Source organism: Meriones unguiculatus, chromosome 8 (genome assembly GCF_030254825.1).
Source record: "Meriones unguiculatus strain TT.TT164.6M chromosome 8, Bangor_MerUng_6.1, whole genome shotgun sequence".
NCBI classification, from domain to species: domain Eukaryota; kingdom Metazoa; phylum Chordata; class Mammalia; order Rodentia; family Muridae; genus Meriones; species Meriones unguiculatus.
Window position 1 is genome coordinate 113,037,811 of NC_083356.1, and position 24,777 is coordinate 113,062,587.

The following is a 24,777-nucleotide window of genomic DNA, read 5'->3' on the forward strand; positions in this document are numbered from 1 at the left end:
AGTGGGAAGGAATGCCAGCCAGCTGTAAAGACCACTCCCATTGCACAGGCTAGTGCAACAGAGGTAGAGAGAGTGATGACTGAGGAAGATGCGCAGGCCTGAAATACCACCTGGAGGCCTCTTCTTATGTTAAGCTAAAGAGAAAGGATATTTAAGGCATCTCTCATACGTGCTGGCGCGTTTAGCTTCTTTCTTGTGTGCCTCACTCATGTCTCAGTGCTGCCCTTCGACTTTCTGACTCAGGAGGGCACACGCTTTTCTGAAGACGAGCAATTGCATATTAAAAGCAACAATGAAAAACAGAACAAACAAAACACACAGAAACTGCTATGAGGATAGAGACGAAAAGGGCATGAGGTCGTTAGGTAGAGAGGAGAAGGATGGGATGAGTCAGGCAGCAATGAAGAACAGACACCACAGACGTGGAGATACTGGTTCACACTTCCTGTAAATCCAACAGGCTTCTTCCCGGACTCTTTATCCAGCTTGGCCTCCTCTGTGTTCTCAAACATTTCTGTCACCCTGCCTCTCAGGGGATTCGCACTTGCTCTTCCCATCTGTCTGGAATGGCCTTCTCTTAGAGTTTCCAAATTTCAATTTGTTCTCATTCTTTGGTTCTTAAACGACACTGTCCCTGATGACCTTACTAAAGCACATTTCCTGTCATAATTATCTCCTCATTCTCTTTTCTAGTTAGTCTCTTTCCTTTGAAATATAGATGCATGCAAAGAAGGGCCATGCTAAGTTTTCTTTTTCTTTTCTTTTCTTTTCTTTTTTTTCTTTCTTTCTTTCCTTTTCTTTTAGATAGGTTCTTTCTACGTGGTCCTGCGTCACCTGAAACTCACTATGTGGAGTGGGCTGGCCTCAAACTCACATAGACCCACCTATTACTGCCTCCTGAGTCCTAGGGTTAAAGGTCTACAACATTAATGCTCACTATTTCATTATTCTGGTTACCAACAATTTTGACATGTCTAAAGAATATGGTGTTTAAATGTTTACTTTACATAGGATTTCCTTTATATAGTAAAACCAGCAATAGGAGCAATATGCTTTCAGAAATCAAGATTAATACGGGACCAAGACCTTATCCTGTATATGACTTAAACTCTACACTGGCAGTTCCTCCACGCTCTTCATACAGGAGAGAGGATGGGAACCATGTTTTAATGACTCTCTTGCAATCGGCAAGGTAGACTACTGGGCTGGAAATCATAGGCAATTGATGCTATGATCTTGAATCTGGAAGTCATCCCAACTCAGAAATTTCTCTTTAGTTAACACCGTCTTATGTTTAAGGCCTTCAGCTGATTCAGTGAGGCCTATCCACATTTTGAAGGGCAATTTACCTTGTTTCATCTTCACGTGGAAAAGAATATCTTTAGAGAAACATCCAGATGAGCATATAAAAACACTCAGCTGGGCTTCACACCCCTCCAGTGCCATCCCAAATGAGCCGCTAGCAAGTATCTGCTGCTGTTTGAAGATGTGTCTTTTCCGTACACAGTGGCATATCCCATCCTTTTCCCTTTGGACACTCGCTTCCTTTATTCTACACTATATATCGATTACTCTACCCACCCCCATGCCCAAAAGTGCACACTCTTCCTCAATAAAGATTTACATGCATTAGAACTAGAAATTGCCAGAGTAACACATGTCAGTTTGAGCACGTATTTACAGGGTTATATAGACATGGATTCTGACTGCTTTGACCATCTGTCCTGGGCAGTTTGTGAGTTTAGGATATACAGCCTTCAGATCCCGAATACTAATATATGTGACTGAAAGGGGACTGCTTGCCACTCACCTGGCATTCTGTTTCACAGCTGGTAAGAACAGGAGGAGAAGAATGAGAGGAACATGGTGACATCACACAATTACACCACAATGGTTCTTATTCCAACTGCCCTGCTCTGTAGTTTTAGTCGATCACTGCATTAAAAGATAATAAAAATGGGATAATCTTTAAGTAATGAAAATTTCAAGGCATGTAGTATAGTACCATGTTAAAATTAGTGAAGAAACCTAACTTAAAATGATCAAAAGAGCCAACAATTTTTTTTACTTTGAATTGCAGTGGTCTAACTTTAGATCAAACTCACTCAAACATAAGAAGCAAAAGAAACTTAAAAAATCACAAAGTGAGTATTAATCAGTATGATTAATCAACTGTATGTCTTTTGTCTTATGTGTACAGATTGTTTTTTAACTCCAGCACTGAAGTAGTGTTTATTTTTGCTAAGGTATTTCATAAATACATATGTACTTATTTAATATCATGAAAAATAAGTATTGTGTGTGTACAGAAGGAAGCAACACATAGATGGGGCCATTTAAAGGATCACACTGATTGTCAGAACACAAAGGTCAGCACTAAAGTGGGCCAAGGATATCCGGGTTATTGATCTGGTGCACTCTTAAGAGAATGGCCAGTGCAGGCCACAGGACAAGCTAGCTGGTGTTCTGTAGACCAGGTAGACTGATCTGTGTAGCTGGAATTGTGCTTATTTGGAAACCTTGTGTTTATTATCTCCAGTTCAAGTCTTCAGGAGATTCCCAGCGGCAGACCCCATCAGGCCTCAGTCAGACTGTTTCCTCAGGGGCCTGCCCTGTGGCAGCTGCTGCCCCTTTTCAGCCAGAGCACCAGTCTTCATAAGTTAATACTCAGTGTCTCCTTGACTCTGCTGATGCCCTCGGCCAGCAGTTCTCTGTGTTGTTCTGGTTTTGTTGAGACTAGATTTCATTTGAAGCTGGCCCAAGTTGGCCTCAAATTTGCAATCCTCCTGCCTCAGCCTCCCACCCCCACCAAGTTCTGGTACATTTGTTTCTTAGTCAGAAGTTCTAAACCCACAAAAGCTTCATCCTAATGTTAAAATTAGCTCTTGACTGTCAGTGTTCCTCTCCTTTAGAGAGTTCCAGTCTCCGGAAATGAGCTTTCAACATACCCCTTTGCATCCTTGCATACCATGGCTTTGGGTTCAAACAACTAGAAGCATCTGGGGGAAAAATTGCGCCTGGACTCAGTGTGTATAATTTTTTTGTCATTCTTATTTAAACAACACAGTATGACACATATACATGTGCATCTTATTAGGTGTTATGTAGAATGGAGAACTGGTTTAGGTGTACATGGTATACTTCGTGGTTCCTGTGCACCTAACCTGATATTTTATAAATGGAACTTGAGCATGTGATGGTTTTGACATCTTAGGAGTGGGACAGCATCCTCAATTCCCCATGCATACTAAGGGACAGCTCCAACCCTTTTACCTTTATTCTAAAATTTAATTTATTATTGCTTATGTAAGAGTATATGATGGGAGAGAGAGGAAAGAGAGAGAGCCATAACACATGTGTGAAGGCCAGTCTCTCTTTCCACATGGGTTCTGAACTCAGGTCTCAGACTTTTATGACGAGTCCTTTACTTGATGAGCCCTTGTTTCCTTCTCTTATGTTTTGTTCTGTTTTTTTAATGTTGTAAAATCTGTAGTAATACTGTTAGAAAGACTATTTTAGAATAATTAAGTTATTTCATTAATTAAGAACTTATTTAATGAAATAGCACATATAAATGACTTTTGGAACCATCAAAAAATTCAAATAGCACTTACTATCTGCACTATGTAGAAAAATTAAATCTAAGAGTTTTTGTAGCCCCAACCTCCTTTTCCATTCCATTCTACTTGCTTCCTCACTCAGCAAACTTATTTATGAACTTTCTTTTCTGCTTTGCTCTAATCAACATTAGGATAGCGTATCAATGAGATTGACAACTGATAACTTAGCCACTGCTAATCCTATTCATCAGTATTTGGGGAGCAGCATGATATCTTGTATCATTTGATGCCTCGAGAACGTGACCAGCTTGAAAACTTACAGAGCTTTCCAAATGTAAATTCAGTTTTTATAAACAGCTTATGTTAAAGAATTGAGAACAGTGTGCCATTTAAAAGAGTGAAGCAAAACAAGCAAACAAACAAATCATCGTGATACTTGTTTCCTTTTTAGTCTTTGCTCCCCTTTCCCAGCGCTTATCCTGTGCATGTGTTTATAGAAGACTCCTGGACACCGAGGATGAGCTCAGCGACATTCAAAACGACTCAGTCCCGTCGGAAGTCCGAGACTGGTTGGCTTCAACCTTTACACGAAAAATGGGGATAATGAAAAAGAAAGCCGAGGAAAAGCCAAAGTTTCGAAGCATCGTCCATGCTGTTCAGGCTGGGATTTTTGTGGAAAGGTAAGTTAAGCAGCAGAGTGCATGTCCCAAGATAGGAGAATCTGAGAGGCAGCAAGCGTGTTCCGTACGTCAAAGCTCTACAGGTCTATATTGTACCTGTAAGGGACACACACCACCGTTAGTCTGACTAGAGTGGACAGTTTGGCCTTGCCGATGAATAGGTCCACAACAAAGCCACCTAGCCTTGATGCTTTCTTATTTCTAGTAAGATGACAAAATGATTGAAATTATGCCCATTTGGAAATATAGGCCCATGTGGATATCTGTTTATAAACATTTCCAACATGCTCATAAGCTATCAATTAATTTCATGTAAATAAATTACAATAACTCCTAAAAGAAATCCTATAATGCGTAGTAGTTTTTATTTCAAAGTCAAGTGAGTCTTTTTTTTTTTTTTTGTCCTAAATAGAAAAGATTTTCCCTTCTCTGTTTCCATCATGAGATAAAATCTCTTTTACTTCCACTTTGGAGGACTTAGTTTTCAGCATTTGTGTTGGTGAGAGAAGACCCTCCCCCCCCCCATAGAATTACTGGGTTTTACATGCTTACACATATTAATATGGCCAAGTGTCACACGGTCATTTTTTTTTCTTTTATCTTTATAAGAAAAGGCTAACCTTCTTTCTATAAAGTTGAGTTGTTTCAGAATTAAAACTACAGAAAGACCATTAACAATGTGACAAAACTGGAAAACATTTATCTGGAATCCCTTAGATTAAGAAATACATATTTAATTATATGTAAAGTGGCAAATTTGGTATTTTGGAACTGAGCAGACTGAAGGACAGACAGTTATTTATCAGGGCACTGTTTTGACACAGTGACTGGTTAGGTCAGGCTGGCCTTAAATTTTTATTTCTTCTGTCTCAGGAGTCTGGAGACTTGAGGCTTGTGTCACCATGCTCAGCTTTAGCACCCTTAAGTGAATTCTGGCCTTTTTCTCTTTCTTTCCTTCTCTCTTTCTCTTTCTTTTTTTCTTTCTTTCTTTCTTTCTTCTTTCTTTCTTTCTTGCTTTCTTTCTTTCTTTTCTTCTTTTTCTTTCTTTTTTTTTCATCTCTCAATATTTTGGAACACCATTTCCAACCAAAGGAACAATGGAAAGGATACTGAAATTTCAAAGTGTAAATGAGAAAGTATAACAAGAATGCTATTGAAATGCAGTTTAAAGATGTGTTAGGAGCATAGTGATAAAACTTCAAAAGTTAATTCCATGAGTATACAACACAGAAGAGCATCCAGTGAGTGATGATTCTAATTACTTTGCACGCTTCCTAGCTACATCTGATTGGCTTACATAAAAGAATACTAAAGACACTAGTTAGTGACAACTCTGACTAGAGGAGGTCGGGCTGAGGAAAATGTCTACAGTCATATTCCTTTTGTATAAGGGTTACTGATTTCCCATGGCATCAAATTAAAAACATCTAAGCAGCATTTCAGAGTCTTGAGTGAAGCATCACGCTTGGCTTGCTAAGGGAATGTGTGTTATCTTCCTTGTTTAAAATACTGCAAACCCTGACAAGCTGAAAAATCAATGCAAGCTGTGGATAAGATCCAACTGAATCTTATGAGACAATGTTATGAATTCAGGATTCATATATTGACCTGATACATTTCTATTTTTTATATGCAACATTAAACAAATCTTACTTTCAAATACAAATTTCAAAAATGCCCAGAAGATAACTATATGAAAATTTAATTATTGTAAATTAACATGCTTAAAGTGTTTAGAAATGTAATCTTTATCTACCAAGTCAAACTCCCATTATTGATATATTTATCTTGAATTTTCAAGAGTAATTACCTTTAAACCTGAAAATATATCTTGTTGCTTCTCCCCAAAAGTCTCTCTCACAAGACCCAGTACCTCAGCAAGTCTGGGCAATTATTTGCCCAAATGCTATCCAGAACAATGATACAATGTTGAGAATAAGAGTGGTTTTGTTTGTTTGTTTGTTTGTTTTGTTTTTTGGGTTTGGGTTTTTTTTTGTTTTTGTTTTTGTTTTTTTGCTTCTAAGGTTTGAAATTATATTTCATAGTATTAGAGAAACCTTCAAAAATGATGCATTATAATTTTACTTGGATTCTAAGATATTCATGAGTCTTTTTCTGAGATTTATGACACATCACCTGTTTAATATGTGAAAGGCAGCTGCATACTGTCCTAGAGCAGTCATGCTGATTTTTTTTATTTGCTATAATTTTATTTGCTAGAATATAAAATTTACAAGTTTACATTTCTATGCTTGATGATAGGATTAAGAAGATAAGTTAATAAAGTTTTTTTGTTTTTGTTTTTGTTTTTGTTTTTTGGCAACTGGTCTTGCCTTTTTTCATTCTATATAATAAGTGATAGAATGTCCACAGTCTGTTACCCAGTCTAGGGAATTCAGTGGTATAAGAGCAGCCCCTGGGCCCAGGAGGTCTGAGTTATGTGAAGCTGGAACCAGCAGAATTGTCTGGGAGGTGATGAAAGGAGTTCCAGTGATAGCGACAAGAGCTCTCTACTGTTGGGTTTATTAGACTGCATCCAGCATCCACATCCTTTGCTTTTCACAGAAAGCTTATGCCTCTCTTTTTTATAAACAAACTACTAACGATGGCTCCAAATGTCACAGAGCTACCAAGTGGCTAATTTATAATTCAAAGTATGGGTACTCTATGCTCCCCCCATTCTCTCTTCCTTCCTGTGCCAGGAAATCTCACTGATTTAATACTATTGAATGCTTAAAATGTTCATATTAGCTTTTGTATTGATCATTTTCCTGTTCATTGCCCTTCCTTCCACCCCATCCCTCTTTTCCTCATGATGATTATAGGAAAAAAATGTGTATATAAAGACTCTTTCCTTAGAATTCACAGCTAAGTGTCTTCAGTAGCAGTAATTGTTTTTTTGGAACCTTTGTGTGATAAGCACATTTCCTGCTCTGCTGGATTGAAGTAATTGTACTTATCTCCATGAGGTAATTAATAAAAATCTTTTAATTGTAAACTGTTTTGATGTCTTTCAGTAAAGAAGTTTGTTACCATACTGATCACCCACACCTAAAAATAGCTTATGATTATTTAAGGTAATGATGAAAACGAAACAGGAAAATATCTGTGGTGACATGGGGAGGTAGGATAGAGAGAGACATGAACAAACATACTTTCAATTCCGAGCTCCCATGACATATGTCAAAGGAAAGCCTGAGAAAGCACTTGTTTTTTACTATTATTCAAAAAATCATTGATTTTTGCACAGCAAAGCATTTTCTGGATTTTAACACATAGACCACGTATTCAAAAATGTTCCTATGTTTCCACAATGACTTTTATTAGAAACGCAGAATATTTTCCCTTGGCTATTTCTACTATTGACCACATCTCTCATAGTTAATCAGATTACAATGTTCTCCTTATATTTTAGGAGGGAAAGTCACAACACTGAATCTACAGAATACAGCTTCTTGTATGCCAATTTGATGTAAAAGTAAGAGACAGTTGATACTAGAACCATCTCTTTCCAGAACCCTGGGGAATAGCCACAAACCCGTCACAGTCCCAGACAGAAGCTAATTGTGGTTTTCTGTCTTGGGGTCGTCTTCACTAGACTCTGCCTTGTATTTGATTTTGTAAATTTTGAAAGATCTGTTCCCCTCTGACAGTAGCTATTCTAAAGTGAGTGAATGAGTGAGCAGATAATCTAAACATGTGTAGAAGCATGTTCCCACTGTTCAGCCTCCAGTACACAAATGGACCTAACAGTATGCTGCTGTCGCAGATGGGGTGGCCTGTGAAAAGTGTCACTGTGCAAGGAAAGTACACTTGGCCTATTAATTGCATGACGCTCAGAGAAAGCTGCCATTGCTAGAGGCTAAGGTCACCTTCCAGAGTCGCCGTGAGTAGACAAATGCTGTGTCGGCTGTCACCCAAAGAAACAAAGGCTGTTGTTGTCCCCGTTGCCACAGTGGGGACACAAGGAGAAGAAATCAAGAGTTGCCCTTTCTTGATATGTGAGAACAGCTGAAAGTGTTGAGCAAATGAATGACGCATACACAATTATTCTGTCTTTTTTAGGATGTACAGGAAGACCTATCACATGGTTGGTTTGGCATATCCTGCGGCTGTCATAGCGACACTCAAGGTGAAATAATTTCCTTTGTAAAATCACATAAATTTCATTTCTTTTACACATGGCAGGGAGAGAAATGGGAGCGGCCTACATACTGCAATATGAAAATTATTGTGAGCACTTTTTAAATGCAAAGCAATCAAGGCTCATCACATGACAGCTACATGTCAGAGTCACGTGACCACTGTCTGTGCTGGCAGCCAGTGCCAATCGGTGTTCATGACTGTTTGAACTTTTCCTTCAAGTTTTACCTACTTGGCTCTTGAATTCCACTTTGAGATGGCATTATTTTGAGACGAATATCTTCTTATGCTTATATTTTGCATTAAAAGGTGTTTTAGTCTGTATTTAAATAACCAAATGCAAAGAATAAAATTATTCAAGATCTTAAGTCTGAGAAGTTATAAAACTCTGATACAGAAACTAGCCAACAACAACAAACAAAAAAACAAACCACACTTTCCTGTCTTAAGTCTTGCTTCCACTGGGACTGCCTGGCCAGGCTGATGCCCCACGTGTGCCCCCTCCATGACGACCCACGTGTGCCCCCTCCATGACGACCCACGTGTGGTTCTGCCCTCACACTGCCTGTATTATTGCAGTGTTGTGTGTGTTGGAAATGACCAGAAGTGAGAGCGAGCCTGAGGAAGCTGCTGGCTCACACATCTCCATTTCACACTCGGGAGATGAACTCACAGGTGTACCTTGCTCACAGCTGTTTGTTCTGCAGGGGAATCTTGTAGGCTGTCCTTCTTAAACCCTTCCTTCCCTCCTGTCTCTTGCTTTGGTTGTGAGGACTCAACGTTGTCTCTGAAAACAGCCTTAGGGTGATTTCTCTTATATCAATCAATAGATTTTGGCTCACCTTATTTCCTGTATTTTGTTCTGCAGATTTAAATGTTATTAATTTCAAAGAGCTGTTCGTTTTTCAGGATGCATTTTAATGTATTCATGCTTCCAGAACAATAAAGACAAGCATGTAAATTTTGTGCCCCACCAACATGTTAACTTCTATTTTTGAAAGACTTTTGCCATTATTATTTCTTCAACTATGTGCAAGAAATGAACTATGTTCATTTTTTAAATTATTTGCTTAAAAGCCAACTAAACTATTTGGGTATAGGAACACAGTCGTTTTGTAAAATGCAGTTTATTAAAACCATATGAAGCACAAGGTCAAGGGAGTAACGGTCACTGGGGAAAAAGCTTTTTAGTGACATGTTTTCTGGGAGTCCTCCGTGCCAGTCTGACAGCAGGATGCTAGACACTGCTGTGGGTGACAGGTGTGAGTCACCTGTTTGTGAAGACCCCATGAGACATGGAGAACTATCCCTTTTCCCAGCAGACACCTGAGCTGAGCCTCTAACAGGAAGCCTTGAAGGTGTGAGCCAGCTCTTCCGTGTTAGCTTTGGGATTTGATAAAATATTTATTGTTCTTTCATCTTTACCAGTGCTAAAACTCCTTCTAACAAGAACATCAGATTTTTTTAGTTTTTATTTTATTTTATTTTTTTATTAATTACACTTTATTCACTTTGTATCCCCCCCCATAAACCCCTTCCTCCTCCCCTCCTAATCCCACCTTCCCTTCCCCTTTTTCACACATGCCCCTCCCCAAGTCCACTGATAGGGGAGGTCCTCCTCTCCTTCCTTCTGATCTTAGTCTATCAGGTCTCATCAGAACTGGCTGCATTGTCATCTTCTGTGGCCTGGTAAGGCTGCTCCCCCCTCAGGGGGAGGTGATCAAAGAGCAGGCCAATCAGATTATGTCAGAGGCAGTTCCTGTTCCCATTACTATGGAACACACTTGGACACTAAACTGCCATGGGCTACATCTGTGCAGGGGTTCTAGGTTAGCTCCATGCATAGTACGTGATTGGAGTATGAGTCTCTGGAAAGACCCCTGGAAGATCAGAGTTTTAAATTACGGAGATATACAAGTGAGAGCATAGGCATCTCATCGGAGCCAAGTGGGAGGAATTCCTTAATTGCTTGCAATGAAACTTAATCTAAGTGACTGAAAAAGGCTGGCAAAATGGCCCAGTGGGTAAAGGAGTTTGCCACAAAAGCCTGGTGACCTGAGTTCAAATTCTGGGACCCACTTCATGATGGAAAGAGAAAACCTACTCGGCAAAATTGTCCTCTGTATGTGTGGGGAAGCCTGCATGAGCCCTCACACATAAATAACAAAGCATTTTAAAGTACCATTTGAAAGTATCACTATTTCACAGGACACATTTGTAAAGAAGCTTCATCTGATGTTTTATGTAATTTTAGCATTTTGCAGCATAGCAATGTTTATATAAAGGAAATAAAAATCTCTGAATTGAGTTGACACACATATAAAATTAATCACTGCTTTAACTGTCCTGCTGTAGTAAATAAAAATAGCTGTTGGGCTATGTAACCTGTATTATTAGCCCTAAGGTTATCACGGCAGTATTACCTAACCCTCTATCACAAATAATGAGACACAGACACCTGTTAGATTTATAATTGCCTCATTTACCTTGGGCCGGGGAGATATTCCTACCTATGCTCTCTGAATCACCTCACCATCCATCTCCTATCCCTCATCCAATGCCATCCGCCTTAACCATCCTATCTTCCATCCATAATCTTACAAATACTTGCTTTTATCCTTCATCTGGGCCTTTTCATGCCATTTTTGGAGTCCTTCCTCCCAGCCCCATATGGTTTCTTCTCAGGCTAAGCCATCCTCCTCCTCCTCCCTCTGTTCCCTTCATTCTTCCTTCCCCAGAAGCCCAGGAACCTTAGCCATGATACCCCATTCTGCCATGCCGGGTAAAGGTCATTCAATGAGCCAATCAGGTATAATGTTTTAAGCAAGTTTACATAAACAAGGATGGGTGTACCAGTCAGGTGGTAACTGGATCTTGAGTGCCTATAATTAGCATTAGACCAACCTTCAACGTTGTCCATGTACTATGCAACACTAAATCTGCCAATGTGTGTGTGTGTGTGTGTGTTCATGTATTCACCAGGCCTTCTAAAGTAGGCGGGACCTACTCTAGAACAGAAAAACGTGCTGCATTAGGTTCCTTCAGCAGAACGCTGGCAAGATAGTCCTACTGACTGTGTCATTGAAAGGTGACCCATTCCCAGTGTTACCTTTTCCCCTAGAGACCTGCCTATGACCCCCAAAGAAATGCATGCAGTGGCGAAATCACTAAGCCGGCCTTCCACTGCTGCTCATGCTCCCTGTATCTGGGAGGAATCTACAAGTGAGTCATCCTGGGTTGTGAGAAAGGCTAAGGCTCTGCTTCCCTCTGGAACTTTCACACCTAAAGGAAGAACAGTATCGGTGCTTCAAGCTAAGTGATGCTCTCCTCGCTGAAGGCAAAGAACGGATGGGTGAATGGGTGGAAACGAAAGATCGGTACTAATGCCCACCCATCCCTCAACTGACTCCACCTGCGGCCCTGCCTTAAAACGGAGCCAGGCTAGGAGATGATTTATGGTGTTGTTAAGTCAGAGAGAGCAAAGATGAAGGCAGCACTAGACTGTCCCCAAGCATATTACATCAGCTTCCTAACCCTGGGACTTAAGAAACCTTGGCAGTATATTATGCCTGAGAGCCTCGGTCCCAAAGCTTGTCACTCCACTAGCGTGTAGTTTATAACACGTTCAGCTGCAGTGTTTCTGGTTGTCTGTTCAATGCTTAATCTGTTGAGTAAGTTTCCATGAAAGGCCTAGTTCTATGCTGATCTATCTAAAACGCTGACTCTCTTTTTCTACAGGATGTTGATAAATGGTCCTTTGACATCTTTGCCTTAAATGAAGCAAGCGGGGAGCATAGTCTGAAGTTTATGATTTATGAACTGTTTACCAAATATGATCTTATCAACCGCTTCAAGGTCAGAAACGTCAACAATGAGATGCTAAGAGAGTGACAGCACATAACGCTGACTCATTGATCGATGCCTTCGGGTTGATTTAGCAGGTCACAGGGCAGGAGTGTGAAATCATCCTATGATGAACCTGTGTCTCACTGACATGCTGTGCATCATGAGACCAGGAAAGTTTATCCTGGCAAGATACGGGCACCCCTGATTCTTCACAGAATACTATTGGACGGAAAATGTGTCCTGAGGAGGTGCAGTAGATTTCTAGCCCTCATACACTACAGCGTGAGCCCTTTCTTCTCTTTATTTAGAAGCATGGTCTTTCTATGTGGCCCAATGTACCCTTGAATTTGCCATGTAGCACAGGCTGGTCACGAACACTCAATCTTCTCGACTCAGCCACAGGGGCGATGGGATCTCAGCACTACACTGCCACATCTCACTTACTGGAAGCTTTTCTTAGACTCGGAAGAGGGCTATTCCAATTGGCTTCGCTTAGAAGCATCTGAGCAACAGATCTGGTTCAGATTTCTGGGGTCCGAGGCACTAGCGTTTATTTTCCGGGGGATCATGGCATTTTAAGGGCTGGGAAGTATTGGGATGGCATCAGTTTTCTCCCACAGATAGGAAAACTAGGCCTTGCTGTCACATTGGAGCATTTTATCCTTTTAAGAACTAGTCCTTTCTTCTTGGCTGTGAAAGATATAAAATTTCAGATCTATATGGTCTGAGCTCTTTCATTTGTGTGACAGTCCTCCAAACTGAAGGCTAACGTGTTAATCATGTGAATTTTTAAGACTAATCAAATTGAACTTGAAATCACTGCCCATGTTTGACTCATTAGTGTGTTCCATGTCTAAGTACTGTGCTCATGTTTATGCACTGTAACAGTCTAGGCCAAAATATAATAATCATAAATATTACTTTCCACAGATTCCTGTCTCTTGCCTAATTGCCTTTTCAGAAGCTTTAGAAGTTGGTTACAGCAAGCACAAAAATCCTTATCATAATTTGGTTCATGCAGCTGACGTCGCTCAAACTGTGCATTACATAATGCTTCATACAGGTATCATGGTAAGAAACCCTTCCTAAGTGACGTGTGTTGGTATGAGAACTGCAAACACCGTTCTCCTGAGTTTGTCTTGTCTCCGAGGCCAGGGACAAATATGTGTATAGTATTATATGTATTTCTAACATCTACGTAATAATCACCGGGATTTTACGAAGTAGTTATACATTTTTCTAGAAAATATTTTAATTCTGTGGAATAAAACATAAGGGCCAATTAAAATATATTTACTAAGTTAGTTTTCCAAAATTTAAACTGTGGAATATTTTTTTTTGCTTGTATTTTTCTCTTCTATTGAAAATGGATTTTTTTTCTCACATAACAAATCCTGATTATTGCTTCTTCTACCTTTACTCCTCCTGTTCCATCCACATTATTATCTCCCAAATCCATCCCTTTCTGTCTCTCATTAGCAAACAAACAGGCTTCTAATTAATAAATTTTAATAATTTTAAATAATATTAATAAAATTAAATAACAAAATATAATAAGATAAAACAAGAAAACTACCACATTGGAAAAATACAAACCTATAGAGAGAAAAGAGCCCAAGAAAAGGCACAAGAAACAAATAATAGACAGGAAGACCCTTTCATTTGCATACTCAGGAATAACATTAACCTGGAAGCTGAAATATATAAAGATCCTGTAGGGTGAAAGAGAGAGAGAGGGAGAGAGAGAGAGAATTTAAAAAAATACTATGATGCCCTGATATGAAGATCTGAGACAAGAAACCTCCAAATGTGCGGTTGAGCACAGTTTCTGTCACCATCTACTCCTGGGCATGACCTCCTGTGCTTAAGAGCAGTTTACTTCTGCATTCTTTTCTAGGTTAATTTTTTTATTCTTACAGGAATCAACCAAAAACTAAAATAAGTAAAATAACTGACCTAGAGAACAAGCCTTCAGAATATGTTAAGGATAAGTACATTTCCTAACTCACTTTCTAGTTTCCCTTACTTCAGGGCTTTTCCTCTTGTGCTTATATTGCTAATAACAGACACATCCTTACAAGGGGCTGGGAAATTATTTGTGGAAACTTTTCTATACATTTTTTTTTCTGTCTTTTGCACCGGAATTAAAGACTGAATGGACAAGAGATTCAACATACAAATATTAGCATGACAGTAACGGAAGATTGTGGGAGGGCTAGGGATTTCTCCAGTGTCTTCCAGCTCAGAACAAGGGGAAGAAGGAAAGAAACATCTAGTAAGGCAGGCAGTGATGAGTGCCTACAAACCCTGCGCCCTCTCAGTTTCTTACCTTGGCTGAAATAATGGCATTCATGTCTGCAAGCGGCACGTGTTTGAGCTAAGTGCTCGGGTTGCAATTCTCAGATTTGAAAGCTAGCATTTCAATGACGTAGTTTTTTCAGAACCCTCCCATCCCACCGTGCACAGGGGACTCCTCTCCTTCCTCCAGCCTCCTCACTCTGCATGAGGGTTAGGGCGAGGGTCCCAGGAAAATCTTCTGAGGCCTTCGCATAGAGTCCTAAATAGCTTGGCAACCTGTAGCAGGTACATGATATTCTAAGATTAACAAATGTAGAAAATTATCACCGTAGCTGCATTTTCTCCTCCCACTATTAATTATGTGGATCACTACATATAATATCCATCTAACAGGCCCTTCCTACAGTGCCTCACACATGGACCAAATCAATTTCCAGTCTTTATTTTTTCCTTTGTCTCCTAAACCTTGCAGTTCATTCAATGCCCTAGGCTCAGACCCCTCTCCTGCCCTGTGTTCCACTTATCTGTTGCTGCAAGAAAATCATAGCAGCTTAAAGCAATAATCCATTGCTCTCTCCCAGCGACCTCTGAACTCTGAGGCCCAGCCAGGAGGCTTACATTTGAGGACCTGAAGTCTCTCATGCGATTGCAGCCAGCTAGCAACAGTGGCTAGAGAGCTCTGAGAACATCCGTGTGGTCCAAGATGGTTCACTCCTGTGACCGGCTGTTGCTACGGCTACAAGCTCAGATGGAGACTTCAGGGCTGTTTAAATGTCTCACTGCACTGTAGAAATACCCAAGGCATGACAAAGCAATCATTTCAAAGACTCTTCTAAAGGAAGTATTTTTTAGCATTTTTCGTTTTGCTTTCTGGCGTGCATGAATGGGTGACCCTATGTAGCGCCCAAGTCTCCCCAAAGCCTTTTGTCTTAAGGAAGCGTCCTTTCACGGTTCTTTCTAGAATGTTCTACTTTCACTCGCTTTACTGTGTATGGTACAGCAGACTGGAAACAGGGGCCTCCTGACCACTCTGCTGTTCTGTGGCCTTAGCGTTCTCCCTTTGCTTTTTGGCTTGTAATGCCTCTGTCCTTCTCCAATGGTGAGGTGATTTTTTTTTCCTTTCAAATTTTGAGATTCCCTCTTTCTCAAATGTAGAGATTTTTGAAAGTAAACTGGAAAGGGAAGATTTATTTAAATCACACTCCACAGTATAAGGTGAATTGATTGGTTTTTTTGAAGAAGCAATGCCTTTTGTTTTGTTCTAATTTAATAGCTGCTCAGTTGTGAAGAAAATGGAAAAACAATGTGATGTCGCACCCAGAATTTCATCATCTTACAATCTATTTCAGTGCAAACTCATCTTGTTGTTTTCTTTACTGCTAGGACAAAAGGAAACCTTGTATTCCGAGGATCCCAAGTGCAAAGGTTACACCGAAAAGAGACTGACACGAAAGGTGTCACATGAGTGGAAAAGCAGAGAATTTCACATCCACCATGTGACTTTACCCCCAGACTTACAAGGAAGGTTGTTGAGGGCATCAAAAGTTTTATCTTGTTCTCTTGAGCCCCCATCCCTGCTTCCTGGGATAACACCAAGAAATGAAGCCATTGGTCAGACTCCTGAGAAAACCACAAATGTGAATGTAACTTCCTTTTTTTTGTTTTTTTAAACAAAATTGGTATAACACCTGGCTTCCAATTTTAATCATTCTTCAGCAAACTAGCCATGGGTTCACCTGTTAGTATGACCATTATGAAATTAGTTGACTGGTAAACCTAATTTAGTCTTGACTGAGATCCAGAAAATGCATTTAATTAAAACAAAAGAGAGGATGATTTTCAGAATGGAATACAATTTTTTTTTCAGGTGAACTGAATTCATGAATGTGTTAAGTATTTTGTCAAAATGAGACCACACTGCCAATTTGACAGTTTGGGAAAAGTAGTTTTAACAAGCTTTCTTCCATGGTAGTAGGTGAATGCTAATTTTCATACAAATGAACATTTAGGGTTTTTTTTTTTTTTGTAACAAAAATGAATTATAGAAATGCCAGCTAAACCTGTTCCAGGTTTTTCTCACCCTTCAGGTTTGGTATGGAAAAGACTGGGTCACTCCTTTTAACATTGAGTTGATTTCCTGCTATTTTCAGACGTCCTTATCAGAGAGACATTTATAGAGCACTCCAGTTCCAGGCCAGCCAATGCTGTCAGGTGACTAATGCATCTGTCACCTGCAAGGTGTTCTGAGGAACATTGCCTGAAAGGGCTTGTGACAGAGCTTCCTGCCTGTTAATGTCCCTGACAGTCAGTGGCGTAGAGAGGCAGGGACTGATACTGGCAAGCTCCTTGCCTCTCCTTTTGTCACTTGATTAACTTGTAACCTGTGCCACAGTGACAGGGGCGAGCAGCAAATCCATTTGCTAAAGAGCCACTGCTCTGTGGTGTGATGCCAAGCTATCTCCAAACGTCTCCTTCAGTACAAGGTCACTCCAGGCCCTTACCCAGTGCACTTGGGCTTGATGGCTGGTGGCCTTCACTCTCTCTAGTGATCGCAGTAGAAGGAGGAGAGGTGATCTGCAATCTTCCTTCGGAATTTGCAACCCACTGACTGGCCATGTGCCACCTTCCACACTTCAGGATGACTCCATTTTCCTCTAATCGGTACAAAAAAATGTGGCAGAAAGTCCATGTTCTGTGGTGCTGGCTTCCCCAGCAATTCTGTTTGGAAGAGCATGGGTTTGGGCGTCTTACACCACCTTTGAAAACATTCTCTCCCACTTCTAATATGCTAGCTCTCTATTTTGGCCTCCTTGTCCCTAAAACAGAGGCAATAATACCGACCAACTCACAGACTGGTAATGAAGACCCATTAAGTCTCTAAGTATAAAGCACCTTATAAAGTACCTGAAAGAAAACAACTGTTAATCCAAGCCCTATCATTAGCATTCACAGTGTAATACCTTTCTGTGTTAAATTATAGCAAACTATTTGAACTTATTAAAAAAGGTGAAGGAGAAACTGTCCAACTCCAAGAACTGAAATAGTCATTATGTCTCTTTTAAATGCTCCTGAGAATCAAGTCAATAACATTTTCTGATTTGAAACTTTCCCTAGCCCAAACACACGTGTGCACATACATACCCGGCAACTCAAATGTGATTTTAGTCTTAGCGTTCTGTTAGCTTTTACCCATTCATATGTCTAGGTAAGTCAGCTAGGTATTAGAGCTCTATTAGCTTTTACCCATTCACACATCTAGGTAAGTCAGTTAGGTATTCTGCTTTTGAAAGATTAGAACATGGACAACTGTCTTGAGCTATGAAAGCCACTGCGATCCACAGAAGGAAAAGAAACTGCTTTTTTTTTTTTTTTTTCATTTTTTCTTTCTTTTTTCTGGTTGGATCCAAGATCTTTCTCTGTGATGTCTGGCATGTTGGTCCATTTCCATGGGACTCAGCTTCACTATCTGCCTACATAAAAATAAAAATATTTATCTACTGAGTGGAAAATCGGGCACGTGTAAGAATAATGGATCATCTCAAGGGCCCTTTTAACAACCGTTCTCCATTCTTCCTGTCTATCATGATGTTTAAGATGCTGGGAGCAGTCACTCTTGCCTCTGATATAACCCGAGGACTGCCACTTGAGAATCCTTCCTGAGCTCACCTCTAGACCACATAATGTCTGCTGTTTAGATGAGATGCAGAATCTACTTTGCTCATGGTTCAGCATTTTAACCTTGGATTTCTTCCCACCAGGAACCAGCAGAGCCCGTGTTGGGTTCTGTTCCAAATGGCAAGCGTAGTCTGACCTGTCTTATAAGTCCTAGCTTGTCCCAAAGTAGCCCTCTTACATTTGAGAGTCAAATTAAGTGAGGCTAAAAAGAGGATGAAAGGTATGAACCCAATTGGTGGTCTACTGTGATTAAAATTCATGAATTGGAATTTTGTACAGAAGGCAGGCAGGAGCCGCTGAGTGCCCCTGAGTCAGGAATGGTGGAGCTGACGGCTGCTGTCCCTTCTGAGCTCACTGAACCATGTTCCTCTCATAGAACTGACGTCAGAACGTGGCACATAGCAGGAGATAGTGTTTGTGGAGTTGGCAAGCATAGTCTGACCTTTCTTATATGTCCTAACTTGTTCCAAAGAGGTTTTTTTTTTAATCTACAAGTTTAGTTATTTCCTTAGCTATAAGCACACTCACCACCAGCAATAAATGAATCAGCCATGAAAAGGTTAGCATCATCTCAAAATTCTACTTTTGCTAATACAGAAAAGATATTTTTCAATTGAATGTGAGAATTTTTATATTACCAAATTATTTTCTCACATAAACATAATCAAAAAGGCCACAACAGTGATAATTAAGGAGGTTCATGGAGAAACTTCTCTTTGTGGAAGGCAGAGATGAACTCAGAAGATACATTTCAAATCAATTTTGACAACTAGGAAAATAATAATTTTAAATACGGATGAGCTGATCTATGATTAAATTTCATTTCTAAATTTATTTTGAGCCTTATAATTGATATTATCATAGTAGTTATTGAGTGTTGCTTTTTCTCAGCCAGTTAAATTTATAAATGTAATCAATAAGAGATGTTTGAAGATGACAGGTAATTTTTGTTCCCTCAGAAACATGTTTGTTTGTTTTTTAAATAAAACAATGGATCTCCGGGGTTCCAACTGTTTTAATTTCATTTCTCCTCACTTCATGGTGACTGGAGGCTCAGTCCCAGCTCAGTCTGTTATGCAGGCTATTAGTGAGGTCAGTTTTTTCCTTTCAGTGACTCACAGAGTGTCTACCTGCACCGAGTAACTAGCTATACTAAATCCCTTTGGTTCTCAAAGTCACCTCCTGCGTGCAGGGCTTTCGTAGCATGAAGTCAATTAAGACATGCTGGTTGTCAGCTTCTAGAGTTAATGCTTCGCAGCACACCGACTGTAGTAAATGCCGTTTGCTCCGTATTTAGCTATTGGACACTGCTTTGCAAGGAGAAGCACATACATTTACCCTAAACTTTGAAAGTGCCCAGAGGAATACACATTAATTCCGCTTAAGGGCAACTGTAGCTCACTTCCCGGGGGCTGAAGAGAGACTCTCATACTGGGCTAACTGGTCACACCTCAGCTCACTCCCCTGCTCCCCACAGCCTCTCTCTTCTTTCGCAAAAACCTGATGAGCTTCAACTCCACAAACACTATCTCCTGCTATGTGCCACGTTCTGACGTCATTTCTGTGAGAGGAACATGGTTCAGTGAGCTCAGAGGGACAGCAGCCGTCAGCTCCACCATTCCTGACTCAGGGGCACTCAGCGGCTCCTGCCTGCCCTCTGTACAAAATTCGAATTCATGAATTTTAATCACAGTAGACTAGACCACCAATTGGGTTCATACCCTTCATCCTCTTTTTAGCCTCATTTAATTTCACTCTCAAATGTAACAGGGCTACTGGCAACTCTGCTACAGAACAGCCCTGTGTGGTATCATTCCCCGTTGGCTCTTTCCATGCAAAGGGTGCAAAGGTCCATTGCTTCCAGCCATCTCTTTTCCAAAATCCATTGCCGTCACCAGGCCTTTCTACCAGCGATTAAATGGTACCTGTACCCTGGGTCCTCTTGTAAATTACAAAGGTCATCTGGTATCTTAATTTGTGTGTGTGTGTGTGTGTGCATGAATACATGTGTATATATGCATGTAAATGTGTGTATGTACATGTGTGAGTGTGTATGCATGTGTATATACATATGTATTTATGTAAATGTCTCTGTGTGTATATACATATGTGTACATGCATGCTTTCATGTTTGTGCATGTGTGTGTTTATATGTGTATGTGTGTGTTAGGTCTTTATGAGTTTCAAATGAAAGAAAAATGCTCAAGAGTCTCACTTGAGAACCTTTTTTTCCTAACACAAGTCCTGTCTTCTGGCAGGACTGTCCAAAAGAATATTTGTAGATGATGGGAAAGCTTTGTGTCGCTATGGCAACACTTATCCCATGCGCTCACTCAGCATGTGAAACATGCCAAGGCAATGGGACACGTAGATTTAATTTTATTATATTGTGTTTACTTTAATTGCCACGTGTGTTATTGTGTTATAGAAAACATGAGATATGGACAGTGCATTGAGAAATGGAATCACACAGCTGGTAAAAGAAAGGCCAGGGTATATGAAATTGATGGGCCTGGATTTTACATGAAAACATTATTCTTTCCTTTGTCTTTATCAAGTTCCACTAAATTATATGTGCTATAAATACAAAATTAGGTAAATTCTCAGAAAATTTCCCACATCGCTAAATCTAAAAACAAATTTCAGTTTCTCTTTTGAAAAGAATAAGTACTTTCAATTTTAAGTAGAAATGTGTCTTCGTGGGCTCTGCTGTATGGTCTCTTACAGTTATCTAAATACATGTTTTAGTGAAGATGGACACCATACTAAAAGACCACTGTGTTACACTTTGCGCCATAAGATCCCAAAGCTGTAAAGTTGTAATTCCAAAGTCGAGCTCCAGTCGACCTTTCAAACAACAGAACATGATTCCTTTTTGAAGCAGCAAGAACAATCACATTCTGAGCTTTAAATTTGAACTTACACAATCATTGGTTCCATAAAGCACCCGTTTATCACAATTAATGGAGTGAACAGGGGGAAAACCTGTGAAAGAAACAGAGCACTATTTTTCATGTGCTTTCCGGACACACTAAAGGCCTTCCTGTAGAGAGAAATGATGACAATGATGTTGAGTGTGATGAGCTGTGCCCTTTCTTTTCCAGCACTGGCTCACTGAACTGGAAATTTTAGCGATGGTCTTGGCAGCTTCCATTCATGATTATGAGCACACAGGAACGACCAACAACTTCCACATCCAGACGAGGTAAGAGCAGTGAAGTCTTGATGTCAAGAGGAGAGGGCATAGATGGTGGCCAAATACATGATAGAATTGAACAAAATAAGTGTCTTTATGGAGCCCATTGACATGAACAATGAATATATGGCAATTAAAATGATTTTTACATATTTTATTTCACATATTTTACATATTTTTGTGATTTTTTTTCTTTTTTTTAAGATTTATTTATTTCTGTGCTTTATCCATATGGGTGTTTTGTCTATGTACATTTGCACACTGGAAGAGGGCACTGGGTCCCTGGGACTACAGCGCTAGTTGTTACCACCATATATGCACTGGAAATTACACTCAGGACCTCTGGAAGAGCAGCCGGTGCCCTGAACCATTTTATTTATTCTTAAGAGAGGTTGTTTAGAACATGTAGATTTAATTAAGAATAGTTTAACAGATTTTTAGCAATGCTTCTTAAGCTTTAACAACTTAAATCTACTGTTGTTTTTCATAAAACACACATTCTGCCTGACATGTTAACAACTAATAATATTCTAACTAGTAATATTATAACTAATAAACTAATATCATAATAATTAATAAATAAAATAATAATAAACTAATAACATAACAATTATAACATATTAGCAGTGAATAATAGATGTCTGTAGGATAAATCCTCTCTGCTAAGGCTTGGCCTAGGGAGTCACGTAAGTCAGGGCTTTGTTCACTGAGGCACATCATATGTCATTGTGGGTTGGAAGGTACACCATTGGAGTTGGGGGAAGGGAGGCAAGGGTTTATTTAGCTTACACTTCTGCATCCTAGTCCATGCTTGACAGAAGGGCAGGCACTCCGGCAGGGCAGGAACCTGGAGCCAGGAGCTGATGTAGAAGCCATGAAAGGGTGCTGCCTGTTGGCTTGATCTCCATGGCTAGCTCAGCCTGCTTTCTCATCAAACTCAGGATCACTCGTGCAGTGGTTGGGCTCATTAACAATGGGCTGGGCCCTTCACCATCAATCACTAAATAAGAAAACACCCTACAGGTGTGCCTACAGCCTAATTGTATTGAGGCTTCCCCCACTTCCTTCTGATGCCTCCAGCTTGTGTCAAGGTAACGTAAAACTAACCACACAAGTTTAACACACAAATGTATCACTGTTAAGCCACACTTTTTTTTTTCTTTCTTTTTTAAATTATTTACTTATTCATTTTTCATCCTGATTTCAGGCTACCTTCCTCTCCTCCCAGTCCCTCCCCTGTGAGTCCCTCCCCCATTCTCTTTTCTCCTTCTCCTCAGAGAAGGGGGAGGTCCCCTATGGGCACCAACCCAGCCAGGCACATCAAGTCCCTGCAGAACTAAGAGCATCCTCTCCCACTGAGGCCAGACAAGGCATCCAAGCTAGGGGATCAGAAAAGGCCCCTGCTCCAGTTGTTTCTTTAGAAAGCAAGAGATTGAAGAAATCCCATTCCAAGGCAGCCTGGAATAGTAAATATAATTGAGAAGAAGATGCTTTAATGATGGCAATAATGACAGTTACTCAAACCAAAGCGCCGGAGTGGATATGTGTTTTAATAGCCCCTGGGGTTTCCAGAACACAGTACCACTGAATAGATGCTTTGAACACCACACCGTTCAATTCCTTTCTTACAGGACTGGAGCTGGGAGTCTAAGGTGTCAGTGACTTGCTTCCTTCTAGGCCCCTCCTCCTGGTTGGCAAACAGCCACCTCCTTGTGTTTTCAGCTGGTCTTCTCTCTGCATACCCTCCCCGGAGCTATTCCCTCTTCATGTGAGAGCAGCGTTCACAGGGTTTGGGTCTCCCGTTTACATTACTCCATTCAGCCTCAATTGCATCCTGGAATTAATTAATAGATCTGTATCCAAATAGTGTCACACTGAGGCTTGCAGTGTGTGTGGGGGGGGGGGGGGGCTTAGAACTCTGTCTGTAAAAGGAAGATGCCCCAAATTCTTCTTAGTTAAATGGAGAGAGCAGTGCCTGAGAGGCAGAATTTAACCCACGGCAGCACAGGACGCAGCTCACTTTCTGTGTGTGCAATCCTGATATTTCTGTGTTTCATTAGCTAAGAATGCTGAGCAGGGAAACATCACCCACATCTCTCTCTAGACTGCTCTGCTAAATGTTAGGTTTTAGAATGCTTTATTGGCATGTGCTAATTACATGTAATAATGAGTTTCATTATAATTTCTTCATACATGCATATAATGTTTTTATCTAAATTTGCCCTTTCCCTATGTCTCTCCCACCAATCCCAGTGTCTTTGTCTGTCCTACTTTATGTCCTTCTGTGTGTCTGTGACCCAATGAATTTCATTACAGTTCTTACACGGTTAAAGGGTTGTTTACAGGACCATGGGCACTGTACCAATGAGTACAGCTCTGCATAAACTGCCTCTCCCTATTCAATCAAACGCTAACTGTGTACAGAGCCGTAGGCAGAAGTGGAACCCAGTGAACGCCTCCCTCTTTCCTGACATGGTATTGGGGCGTTATCAAGAGCAATCTTGTGTAAATCCTGTGCAGGCTAACATAGCCACTGTAGGTTCAAAGCCCAATGGCCAGATCACACCGAGTAGACAGCATCTGTCACACACCATTTCTTTTCTTGCAGCTCTTACATTCCCTCTATTCCTTCTTCTGGAATGTTCTTCCAAGGCAATTCCAACTTAATGCCTCTGAGTCCAAGACCAGAGTGTGTGGGGCCTTCAGCCATAAGCTCTTGCCACCTAGCTCTGGTGGGAAATCAACAGCACTAGTGATTTGCCTGCATTGTTTGGGGCGCTTGGAGATTCCCTGACTGTACTTCAGAGGGGGGCATTCCCCACCTGGATTCTCATTTAATAACCTGTAACTTCTTCAAGCAGCTTTGTCTACCCACAGGGGTACCTCCATTCAAATTCTACTTTATTTTTAATTCTATTTTATTTTATCCTGTTTTCATTGGAGCTCCTGCTTTCTGTATGGCCTTTTCAGACATAGTTTTAACTGATCCTTCTCCCCTTACTCTTCTCAACCTCCCTGCCCCACATCCCCACTAACCCCATGCACTCCTCAGCGTTCCATGCTCAGGTATGGTTATTTTGCTTATTCATTTGTTTGTTTTTGTTTTGGTTTTTTGTTTTTTGTTTTGGATAGACTGTTTCTTAGAGCAAAAACTGATCACGGAGCACACATTTTCTCTATGCTCAGCCCAGCTACCCTACAGTTTTGCCCTACAACCAGAACCAATATATGGAACCAATGTATTGGTGAGGAGTACTAATTACAATTAATGAGCTAATATTTGTATGGTATTAATTAAAGTCCTTGCTTTACTTTAGGGCTCAGGCTTTGTGTATGATTTCTATGGGTTTTGATAATTGTTTACTGTACCCCACTGTAG

The 24,777-nt window shown here is 40.4% G+C and overlaps 1 protein-coding gene across 4 annotated transcripts in view; it reads left to right on the forward strand.

The window, feature by feature from the left end:
• Pde1a (phosphodiesterase 1A) overlaps nt 1-24,777 on the forward strand; it is a 256,931-nt gene that overhangs the window by 189,683 nt on the left and 42,471 nt on the right. For all 4 annotated transcript variants that reach the window (XM_060390390.1, XM_060390391.1, XM_060390392.1 and 1 more), the window contains 5 exons: nt 4,058-4,240; nt 8,306-8,372; nt 12,122-12,238; nt 13,160-13,300; nt 21,307-21,407. In XM_060390390.1, the coding sequence (XP_060246373.1) occupies nt 4,058-4,240; nt 8,306-8,372; nt 12,122-12,238; nt 13,160-13,300; nt 21,307-21,407 (609 nt within the window). The remainder of the gene's footprint in view (nt 1-4,057; nt 4,241-8,305; nt 8,373-12,121; nt 12,239-13,159; nt 13,301-21,306; nt 21,408-24,777) is intronic.